Source organism: Mesitornis unicolor, unplaced genomic scaffold (assembly GCF_000695765.1).
Source record: "Mesitornis unicolor isolate BGI_N332 unplaced genomic scaffold, ASM69576v1 scaffold22069, whole genome shotgun sequence".
Taxonomy (NCBI): Eukaryota; Metazoa; Chordata; class Aves; order Mesitornithiformes; family Mesitornithidae; genus Mesitornis; species Mesitornis unicolor.
In genome coordinates, this window is record NW_010206864.1 from 39,237 (window position 1) to 51,710 (window position 12,474).

At 35.3% G+C, this 12,474-nt stretch overlaps 1 protein-coding gene across 1 annotated transcript in view; it reads left to right on the top strand.

Moving 5' to 3' along the window:
• LOC104546520 (PAB-dependent poly(A)-specific ribonuclease subunit PAN3-like) overlaps positions 1-11,866 on the top strand; it is a gene marked incomplete at its 3' end in the record, with an annotated part of 38,680 nt that extends 26,814 nt beyond the window's left edge. The window contains exons 6-9 of the mRNA XM_010191935.1: positions 4,100-4,250; positions 10,220-10,467; positions 11,047-11,151; positions 11,809-11,866. Of these exons, the coding sequence (XP_010190237.1) occupies positions 4,100-4,250; positions 10,220-10,467; positions 11,047-11,151; positions 11,809-11,866 (562 nt within the window). The remainder of the gene's footprint in view (positions 1-4,099; positions 4,251-10,219; positions 10,468-11,046; positions 11,152-11,808) is intronic.
• Positions 11,867-12,474: the final 608 nt, after the last annotated feature.

A 12,474-nucleotide genomic window follows, 5' to 3' on the forward strand; every position in this document is an offset into this window, starting at 1 on the left:
GGAAAGAGCCCAGCTTTGAAGCTCTTGGTGACCTCCAGCATCAGCTGGACTGCTCTGACATCCCAGATGTGTCCTTCCCTGGTGTCACAGTTACCAGGGAATCCTCCTGGAAACAAGGATTGAGGTGATGCTCTTTATGTAAAGTGAGGCTCCTCATATGGCACATCTGTCCATTATAAAACAGCAACAAAGAAACTCCAAAGCCCAGCAAAAATAATGACACATAAGAAACCAAGCAACACTTTTGCGTGTTTTTGGATTCCTAAGAGATATTCTGAAAACTATGCCAAAAATAGACTGGTGAAGGACTGCCCTGCTTACAGCATGGGTATAGTTTAGTGGTGGTTTTCTGTAACCATTACAGGATTATGCAATTTGGCATGTCAGAACATATCAGCATGAATTTGGAGGTGAAGGAGAACATAAGAGGAGAACAAAAAGGCTTGCATACAGTTTTTAGCATGGTAAGTACATTAGCACATTCTTCCAAAATGAAATTGGCCTACTTTTTGCCTTAGGTAGCTGGCTTTGGGCATTGATAGAATGTGGGACCAGGACTGATCTAAGGGAGTAGTGTTACAGCCACTGAAACAGCAGTGGTGGCTTTGCTGCTGTGCTGTGTTGAGATGCTTAACTGAAAATGAGAGAGGGAGAAGGGTGGTTTCCAGTACTCCTGTGGGATCCCTGCATGACCTTCCAGAGGCTCCATAACTGGTGCATCCTTGTGTTACAGTGTGCTTCAGTACTCCATGGTGCTTTGAGGATTCATTTATGAATGAATGCAGCAGTGGGGCCTTAGGAGTTTATCATTGAGGAATGCAGGGAAAAAAGCATATGTATTGAAATCAATAGTTGTTGAAACAGGAACTTTCACCTTACTTCTGGGCTACAGAAATGTGCTCGTACGTGCAACTCCTCAACATCCAGTAATGCTGCCTGCCAATGTGTAGTCCTCCCAGCAATGGTCTTCAGCTGAGGTCCTTGACTTGCTCTTTGCTTTCATCTGCACCTTCCTTTAAGGAGGCTTGAATTGCTTTTTGGTGGTACCGACAAAATATTTGTTTCTGCCCCTCCACACTGTATTTTAATTGTATTTTCTTTTCTATAAACTTTACAGATAGACTCTGGGCTGAATGGTGACACAAATTAGTTTTTATAGTCCTCCCTCCTTTTTTACTTCTCTTGTGGTTTCATCTTTACTAATTGCATCATGACTAAATTCACTCTTCATTTGGACTGTATTTGTATGTGTTGCATAACTTTTTGCATTTTCTGATGTATGGAGGTACAGAAATCGTATGTGGAGCTGGATGGATTCAGTTGCATGGTCTGTCTTTGGAAGGTTTTTTGCAAAGCTAACTGAAAAGAGACTTCTCTCTTTGAGAGAGCACAGACATAAAGAATCTGAAAATAGGGTATTTTAGTGAAATTTCTTCATGGAATCATCCTGGTAAGAATGCATGATGCAGGTGTTCAGATAATGCCTAGGGAAGTCGCTTCCCTGCTTTAGCTTGACAGTATTTTTATGAATATACTGAAAGAAGGGGGATGAAATTTAAACTGTGGCCAGGTTGAAAGGATAAAGGAATAGTCATAATTTTAGTAAATGTATGAGTTGGAAGTTACTTTAGGTGGGTTGCTAGAAAAAATTAACACTGCTGACACAGCTGTACTTGTTTCTGTTTAATGCTGTTTGTTGAAAACTTGTTAATTAACATTTTGAAATAATGTTGTATGTGCCTTTTTATAGGACATTTGCATTTGAAACTGATAATACAGTCTTTAGTTTGTTGCATAGTGCGGACAGTGCTTGCAGCCTTTGTGTTTCTTGTTATGGCTTTAGAAAGTACATTCACTGCTTTTGTTTTTAACATCACAGTATTGCATAATTCATTACACGTCCTCTAAGTATTTCCTGCGTCTCCATTCTTTTAATTAGTCTCAAGGTTTATTAAAAGTCTTCAATATCTGATTTCTCTCTCTTTCTTTTTTTTTTTTTACCAATCCTGATTTATTCAGACTTAAAATTTTAAGCCTGATCTAGCGTGGATAAATTACTGGGAGGAACAATTAATGTCTAATTAAGTGAAATTTGTTTTAAAGCTGGGCTTGTGGGAAATTTAAACGTAATACAGAATGATGTCCTGCCCTTGTCGCCTAGCTGACACAATATTTAGCTGTGGTAGATCTGTGGATGTGTCATGGCTAGTTTCTTCAGTGGAAGAACGTGGATATCCTAGTTTTTTGAAATTATGTGCTTTTAGCAAGATGGTACAAATTCTGTCCCTTATTCTTCCAATTGTTTTGGCTGATAATGACTTTTCAGCCTTATCGCTATCTGGACAAATTCTACTTGGCTCTTTACCACCTCTGTCATTTTCTTCAGTCTCAGTGCCAATTTGGCTGAATTGTTGCTTGCCAGATTTTATCTTGAGGAACACCATTCTCTTAGTTATTCCTGTACCTAAAATTCAGATAAATCCAGAATATTTAGCCTTCGAGTTTTTGTATTTGTTTTCAGTCTGTATAATGCAATTTACCACTTGTTTTGCTGCATTAGTGTATACCTTGGCAAATTTTCTGTAACTAAATGTGGTTGAAGATTCTTATGAACTTTTTGCCCATGTTAAATCTGTTTTACTTCACCAGTCTACATATTTGTTTAAAACTGTTCTTTGAATATTCAGACACATGCATGTGTGGAATGACTAATATGTAGCATCATAAGATGGTTAGCAGCTGAAATTTACTGTGTGATTACAAGTGAATATTCTTGCTATTCACTTTTAAACCTGAGCATCTTCTTTAGTTTTACAGCTTTTTAGAATCCTCTTTCCTTTCCAGTCCTTTGAAGTACATTGATACTATTATATATGGCTGAACTATTCAAATAAAGATACTAAAATTAACACAAAAAGGAATACTTTTCAATACTTTTCTTCACTGTCTAAATTAGTGTTTTGTTGTCACACTTCCTTTCTAATTTGGCACTTACTTAACCTCTCTGATGCCACTTTATTCATACTGGTAAAAATCAATATTGGTATTTTAATAAACAGTTGATTTATGTAGTCATTTTAAAATTGCACAAAACCAAAGTGATCCAGTTTATTTTGCTTTAAAAAAAAATAAATGGATTAGTATAACAGTATCCTTTGTCTGTAGGGAGTTGTTACTACTCTTCTCATTTTACCTCTTTTGTTTAGACACTTTTGAGAGGTACTCTGAAGATTACTTAATAAACTTAACCTTGACAGTTAATAATCTTCAGTGTGTTTGTGTAATAATTGGTTTTATTTTTTGTCTTAATTTCATTTTTCGTTCATGAATGTATTTTGTAATTGACTGTCCAATAATAAGCTTTTTGCCTTTTGAGCTCTAATTAGGATTTTTTTTCAACCTTCCCTACCCCAAAACAGACACATACACCCCAAACTACAAAACCCTGTGCACAGATTTTAATAGAAATTAAAAGTTGGTTGTGTGATAGGTTTTATGTACTAACAAATACTGAATGTTTGATGGTCACTCTGCTGCTATTTGCTTCTGTGGTACCAAATTAAACCTCATCGTTAAAGCTCCTACAGAAATGGAATTGGTAATTAAAACAGAAGTTAACTTCACAAAAAAAGGAACCTTTAGGCCTCTCTGAAATAGAGGCAGGGATGACTTCTTTAGTAGGAATAATTTTTACTGTATTAATTTGAAACTGCTACTTATTTTGATATGAAAACTCTAAACTCAGGTAGTAACAGTCTGTGCAGCAGTGGGAAGGCTTTCGCGGTGTCAAGTATGTTCTCCAACTTTGTAATGTAATGCTTATGGAAAGTCTTTTGCCAAGTGTTTGTATGAACTCATACATCAGCTGTTCATATGGAAAGCTTGCTAATGCTATTTCAGACGTAAGCTGGAAACCCATTTAAATTTGTTCATGCAGACCAGCTTCTAGTATCTGCTGGTGTTATTAGCAAGCTGTATGTAACTTAAAAATATCCCCTTCACTTGATAGACTTGCCTAGAAAGTATTTTCTACCAAATAGGCACTGTCCACCTTTTCACATTTAAAATAAATATCTAATTTACATTTGTTTTTAAACAGACACCGAATCCTTCTGCAAGTGAGTTTATTCCTAAAGGAGGATCAACCTCCAGGCTGAGTAATGTATCCCAGTCAAGTATGTCTGCCTTCTCTCAAGCCTTGTTCTCTCACCCCTCCATGGGAAGTCCTGCTACTGCTGGACTAGCACCAGGTAAGTTGAAAGTAATGATTTGCAGTACGGTTGCTTCTTTTAACTTAATGTTAAACATAACATGGTAGTGATCAGTTTTATTGGGTGTAAGTGTAGCCATCTCCTGGTTTAGTTCTTTTGACAGTCTTCTAGCATATAAAAGTGCAGAAACTTAAGATTTACCTTCCAGTATTACCGAAATCACACTGCAGGCTGTGAAACCTGTTTATTCAACACTGAAATTAACTCAGCCTAACTTTTGCTCTGATCTTTTTTGGGGAAAAGGGATGCTGAGTTATCACATACTGTGCTCTATGCATTCTTTGCCAGAGCAGTACATTAAGATAATTTAAGCTACCCCTTGCCTAGAAATGCAGTGCAGTCTACAATAGATATGTGCTCTGATTACCACACATTGATCTCCTCTTTTGATTTGTTTCTAGAGTATATAATCTAGTAGTAATTATATTCAATGTTAACGAGAATATGAGAACTTAAAAATCTTAGTGAAAAACAAAGTGGAAGATAAACTTTTTCTAAAATAATTTGGCTTGCAAAATAGTGTTTGTTGTTATTGTATCTGTTGGATGTAATCTAACTTGTAAGACCAATTTGATTATTTCTCACATTTAAGACTCTTACTAAAATGTGTTCCATGCAGCCATACAATTCTGAGTGACTTTTTTTTTTTACACTTAAAAAGTTCAAGCTCTTCATGCATCTGTAGGACTTTGGATCTTCAAAAGTTAGCTTAATTCTAATAAGTTTTTTAAAAACAAACATGGAATAGTTTTAAGATAACCATCAGCAGGGCTGGATATTACACATCACAGATCCTTTACCAAGTTTCTGTATGTACTTAAACCTTTGGCAATCTCTTGCGGCAGAAAGGAAGCATTAAGTAGCTGCCAAAAGGCAGAGAGGCAAATATGATAATTGTTTGGTTTTTTATAACAGGTATTGGCAATTACCATCTATTAAACTGAACTTCAGTCTTTCCTGATGCCAGGGGATAAATCTCAGTGTCAGTGAGAAAGAAGCCAGCACTTAGCTTGTATGTTATAACTATCAAAACAGGCTAGGAAAGTAATTGATGCTTCTGCTGACCAGATGAACATGTTGCAGTACTGTCTGATTCATATTATATTGTGCTGTACAGTCTTATTGGAAAACTGTTGTGTTTATATGCTTCTCAGCCTTGTCACCTGAGTTGAAAAGTGTATAAAGGATTAAATAGAATTCAGTAAAATGATCTACTTTTGGAAAGTGTCCAGTGGGGTCTCGGAGGGATCCTTCACAGTCCAATTTCTTTACTATCTGTAAGTAATACTTGAAAGGATAAGTAACACTGTTGATGAAAGAAATTCATAGGACAATTTGAGCTCCTAGAAATAGGGATGCCAATGTTGGAAACTATCTAGGTTCAAATACTATTGTTTATGGATGAAAGGGACGGGGGAGTATTTACAAGAGCTAACTTCAGGTGAAGTTGGCTTGTTTCCCTGCTCTTTCTGTATAATTAAAAATAGAATATAGTTTGGAGTAAGGATATGGGCTGGGTGCTCTCAATTTCTCTACACTGAGTGCAGGATTATCTGAACCTAAATGTCCTGTGTAAATAATACTCAGACATTTATTTTTTATTTAGATGGTTTAGCGGTCAATAGTTTACATCCACAAAAACTTCTGTCCCTCAAGGTGAGTTAGGAGGTACTCTTTCTAAAAGATTAGGCTCTTAAATAAGAAAGCAGTGTTTATGTGTAGGGAAAATTCACCATTTAGGTCACACTGGATAACGGAATTAAAAAAAAATTAAATATGTTCTGAAATTTTAATTAAAAATTATCGTTGGGATCTGTTAGCTTTCAATAAATGAAAACAAATTCAAGTGAAACCCATGTAAAGAGTATAAGAATTTTCATTTAAATAAAGGTAAGTATCCTTCCAGTTAAATGGTGTATATTCTCCAGTAGAATAACTTTCAGGAAACACATGTAAGATTTAAGCATTTGCACAAGGTTAAGATTGCTTTTAGTAGCTTATGGAGTACTGGAGGAAATAAGTATTCTGTAAGAAATAAAGAAATGTGGTAGCAATAATTTATTAAAAGTTCCATAGTTTAATTCACTCATAACAATCCTTTGATTTCTATCTCAAGGATGGAAAAAAATAAGTTCTTTTGCATCTCTGATATTTCCCTAAAGGTAGGTGTAAATCAAAACCACTTTTAACACGTAGTATTTAATAGATAACTCTTCATACAATTGATTGTCCCTGGAAAAATATTTGTTCAGCCTATCAACAGTACTGTAGAAATACAGGAAAAAATGACAACTGAAACCTAGCATACTTTAATTGATAACTTCTTGTATCCATACCTGACATATTCATTAGGGCATAGCATGGAAGAAGGTTACTCCTACTTTTACATGTAAACTTACCTTACTTACTTACCTTTTACTTAGGTAAGTGCTTTCTGGCATAATCTCAGAGAGTCAGTCTTCATCTCAGTAACCTTTAATAGGATACAAAAACATACTGAGATAAAATGTGACTTACACAAATAGCTGGAGAAAATTGTCCTATTGAAGATCTTTGAACTGATCTCCTTCACCCTCTCCAAACCTTCTTTCCTTAAGCTCCCCTGGATAATACCCTGTTTTTGCTCCTTCCATTCCCTTCCTAGCAAACACATCCTCTTTATCATTTGTATGGGAAATTTAGTGAGTTGTTGACAATCTTCAAAACAGTGCTTTTGCTAACAAGCTTAGCTTATCCAGTTCTGTGTCGCAGCTTCAGAGTAATAGTGACATTGAAATATGCAGGAAAGCATATGAAAAAAATTCATGAATGTCATTGAAGTGGTAAGGCATCTTTGCTGTGTTAAACTTGAGAGAGAGAACAGATGTAAAGCCCCCAGCAGAAAAAGTCTGTCTGGCTTGGGTTTGCTTAAGCTAGGTTACAGCTGAAAGGTAATGCCTTTTCAGCAATGGAAATGACAGCGAATTGCTGTTGCTTCAATGTTTAGTCCAAGACAAGCTCTGAGCTTATGCAGACTGTAAGAGATCCCATTTCTCCTGCCAGTCTGAACCTGTGGGCTTAGGAGCCCAGAGTGTGAAGGTGATATGCTTGTGTCCAGTTGTCACATCTCCATTGATGACTGGCTATGTGAGTGTAGTTCTCAGAGCTCCTGACTTCAGCTAGAAATAGAGCACTTTCAGCTGTGTTGGTTTGAGTAACCTAATGCACCAAGTGCTTGTTCTGGCCTCTGCTCTGCTGAGAAAGTTTTACAGTCATGTCAGAAAAATACAAGACAGGAAGAAGGCAAAGATTGTAAAATCAGTTTTATCCCAAATAAAATTGAGGAGGAAAATCTTAATGACTCTAAAGTTGTTTAGGGCATTAAGCAGATTTTATTAACTTGGAAATACACAGCTATAATGCTAATGACCTGATAGAGAGCTTATAATAAAAATATGTAGTGAATTTAAGGATGCTGCTTAAAAGAAGCGTTATTTACTTTGTTTAGTCATTCCTTAGAACATACCTTGTTGTCTAGAATATCTGTGAAGTAAAAAGCATTGTAGTAATAAAATGGTAAATGTTTAATTTTTGACCTCTGAATGTGTTATGAGTCTGAGGCATAGATATGATTGTAGATGAGTAAATGTGTAGGCAAAGGTAAGCAAGTATGTATAGAACGCTTATTGGATTCCTGTGGGTTTTTTAAAAAAAGTATTTGTGTTGTAGCCCAGCTGATTTGTATACATTTCAGTTATAAACTTCCACTGAATCAAACAAAACCTGTGAAAGTGCCCTTTTCTCACAGTAGATTAAGAATGTATTCATGTTTTAGTCTTATTGAAAATGTAACCATCTATGTAGTAGCTATTGAAATATTTAACTGTTAGTCACTGAAGGCAACTTCTACCTTATTGGAAACTTTCTTTTGTAGCATAAACCAGTGGTATCACAATGCATAACATTTTACAGTCATACAGTTGATCTGTAAATAGATTTTTAGGAGACTACTTAGGTTACCATTGCTTTAAGAATGAAACATTCAGAAGTGCCTATTATTATAATTCACATTTTTTTAAGTTAATAACACTAATCAGCAAGCAATTATTCCACAATACTGCTTATCTGTAAGGTGTGTGTACACACACACACGTACTTTTATTAATGTAAAGTTCTGGTCCATAAAAGTCTAGACATTATTTTTATAATTTTCATATTCTTATATGTTATATGGATTTTTTAATAAAAAGAATAAATAACTGAAGAGACCCAACTAAAGAGAACAGCATAAGATTTTCTTATGGTTTACATTAAAAAAAATCTTTTTTGTTTTGTTGGAACTATTCACTGTTCAAGAACAAGAGAGATAATTGTGCTGAATTAATATACATAGTTTTTGAGATGTCAAAGAAGTAAATGATTGGAGCTAAATGAAAGGTCGCTAATATTCAGTTAATATCATTAGGATAGTGTATCTTCAAATCATTTTTCTCTAACTACTGAGTAGACTGTTAATACTAACATATTTATTTGCTTTTGAGTTTGTTTAGGAAAAAAAAAGTTAATGTAAGGTGGATGTGACTACTGTAGAGAAGATGCGAATGTAAAAACACTCCTATACGTTACTGATGATGCATATTGAGAACTCTCCATACAGTAACTTGATTGAAGTAACTAAACTAGCTCCAGGTTGTTTTTGTTTTTATTACTCGGGTATTTGCTTGAATTACTTCCTTGTATAAGCTCTGGTTAGTATAAATGGAAGAAATTTGTGCAAATGGCTGAGTACCAACTAACTGAATTCTTAATTAGAGAAGAATTCTCAGCTGTCCGTAGAACATTAAGTATGAAAGTTGTGTTTCTTATATACTTTCAAAAAAAGAATTTAGTGTGACTAATATGATTCTGACTGTTAAAGAGGAGAAAGTACATCCCAATCTGAACTAAGCAACAATATGTTTCATAGATGCTCTCTTTTATATTAATCTGAATATCTAGATATCTAGGATCTTCTACTAGTAATACTAGGAGTTTTCTGAAGGGTAATATCTTCCTCACCCCGTAAGTTTTCCTTGACATCTAAACTTCTATAAATAACCATATCTGGGAATTCTGTGTACAATGACTCTTGAACTAAGTAAACTGGGTTTCAGTAACTAGAAGGTGTGTGTGCAGAAGAAGTTGTCTTTGTTTTCCCCCCACTGTTGTACTTTGTTTAGAAGCTGAGCTTCTCAAGTTTCAGTTGAGTTGCCTGCCTAATGTTGAGGGTGAACACCAGTCAATAAAATAATTTTAAATAAATTTTGCAGTCTCAGCATGAATGCCTAACACACTTCATGTTCTGAGAAGTTACCAATCTTTGGATGTCAAATAGATCTCTTGGAGTATGATTTTTTAAAAATGTAATAATTATAGGAAACTAAATAATTTCACCTCTGGAATTACTAAAAGTAGCATATTGTGTATTGCTTATTTGTGTGCTGTATTGTCTGGAGATCTAATTCTCATATTCATAGCCGTGGAGTTGGTTCTAGTGAAAGGTACATGTGTAATCAGGTGAAGGTGTGTTACAGCTTGGCAAACACCATTGACTGCTCATGTAACTGTTACATAAGCACTTACATAGTCATTAATATTTTATATTTTTGCAGTTTAATAAACTCTCTTCTAGACACAGCACTAATTTGATTAATTTCTCCTTTTCTACTACTTCTGTGTCTTTCGTTCCAGTTCTTCATGCATAGATGATAAATTCCCAAGCCCTTTCTCTCTGAACTAAGTAAAGATTTTTGGGAAAATGTATCTGTTCAGTCTTGCTCTTAATTTTTTACCTTTTAAGTCTTCATATAGATGTAGCAATCCTTAAGCATCTCACCTGCTCAAAATATCATCAGTAGTGAAGGCTGTTTTTTATCAATTGCTATTTTTTGACAGATTTGATCAAGACTGTCTTCTTGTGTTTCTTTAAGGAATGTCCCTGTCTGCAGGATCTTCTCCTCTTCATTCTCCCAAAATAACTCCTCATACATCTCCTGCTCCTCGAAGAAGAAGTCATACTCCTAACCCAGCAAACTATATGGTGCCTACTAGTGCCTCTGCTTCTGTCGCTAATGCTGTCTCTCAGCCTCCATCTACTGGCCAGGTGATCCAGAAGGAAACAGTGGGTGGAACAACATACTTCTACACTGATACAACTCCAGCACCTCTCACGGGAATGGTATGTTTGTTTTTGATACACAAGTGTATGGGATTTCCAAATGCTGAATTGGTTAATACTGCAGAGATTATTGTTAACACTCTGAAACCTTTATTCTGTATGGAGATCTGGCTTTTTAATTATTGTAATTGTTCTCCAAAATAACTGAAATTTAAGGACTATAGAATTTTTAATGTGTTTTTCACTTATCTCTGTGTAGAGTTTCATTTTTTTACAGCAAGGGAAAGGAAGCATTTTGTATATCTCGGTGGATACATACATAATGAGAAAAGATAAAAAATTCAGATTGCTTTTTTTCTTCTGATAGGTTAAGTAACTCTTACATTTATAGTAGAGGGGAAAAGGCAATTAAAAATGTTAAACTAACTACATACAACGTGCAAACGCACACACACACACACACCCCCTTGAAATCTTTAGTAGTTAATATTACATAAGGAAATTGTAATGTATATTTGGAATAAATACTGTGGATAAAGATTTCATGGTTCAGTAGTTCAAACTAAAAGGGTGACAAAACACTTTGTTTCTTGTATCCTTAAGGATTTTAAACTGCTTCTTAAAATGTGTTGTTTTCAGGTATTTCCAAACTACCACATTTACCATCCAGCTGCACCTCATGTTGCTTACATGCAGCCAAAAGCAAATGCACCTTCCTTCTTTATGGCAGATGAGCTCAGACAGGTAAGATGATAGAGAATTTAAAGGAAAATCACATCTTTGCAAGAACTAGAAAATTGCTGATAGTAGAAGAGAAATAGTCACTCAAAATCTGTGTAGACAGTTTTCCCTGTGGAGAATTAAAAAAAATATCAAGCCCTGTAAAGGAGTACAACAGAGGGTGGGGGCGTGTTACAACTTACATAGCTGCAATCTAATCTCCATGCCATGATTTGCTATTCAGCTAAGTATTCTTACCACTTGTGTATTGTTTTGGTGTGCGTCAGTTCGTTCGTGTAGCATGAGAAGCTTAAGCTGTAATCCTATCCAGTTTTAAAGTCTTTCACTGAAATGAAAGTATGTGCAGATGTTAGTTACTGAGCCCTTCTCTGAGGGCTGGCTGTGACTGTTATTAATTTCAGTTTTACTATGGTAGATGCCTCTGTCAATGCTAGCTCTAGCTATTGTGGTTTCTGCAGCTCCTTCCTGCAAGAATTTGTGTATTTTGTCCTTAGCACTTTCAGGTCACTGTTCTCCTCCTCCCCGCCCCATCCCCATGAACTCTTGCATCAACTCTCTGTTTTAGTACAAGTAGTTGTTATTTCAAACACAATGTACTGTTAACTCATCAAAAATGATGAGCTGAATTATAATGTTCAAAACTTGACTTATTGTGTTCAGGAATTGATCAACAGACACTTAATAACTATGGCCCAGATTGATCAGGCTGATATTCCTGGTAAGTAATTGTTTCTTCTAAGCTAAGCTGTGATCATATTGTTCTGCAACCATGCATATTCAACAATATTAATAGCATCTTGCAAAAACCACAACCTGTTTTTGATTTTTCATGGAGCTTTAATCGTCTGCCTGGGCTGTGGATACCCAGATACAAAGTGTTTCAAAAATATGCGTTTGCTTCTATTTTCATTTTCTTCTGTAATTTTCTTTTGTTTTGAGACTCCTTAATGGTTGAGAGTACTTAAAATTGCTGAGAAAGGAAAAATCATTAAGGCAATAAAGCCTTGTGAAAAACAGTATTGTATTACTCTGTACATATTAGGTATTTCTTTAAAGGATGCATATATTTTCAAAGGCTGTATATAAACTACCAACTTAGTTTGTTTTAGAGTGAATTGGGTGGTATATCAGAGAAGACTTTGTACTAGTTGTCAGGCAAAAGAAGTGTATATACTATTCATTGTAGTTTGGCTTTTGGAGAATTCAAAATGACTGTGTTCAAGTTGATTTATACTGGCAAGGGTAATCTCTTTATCTGATTTTTTAAACTTTCATCATCTCTTGCTCCGCGCTCGCGCGCTCCTCTCTCTCTCTCTCTCTCTCTCT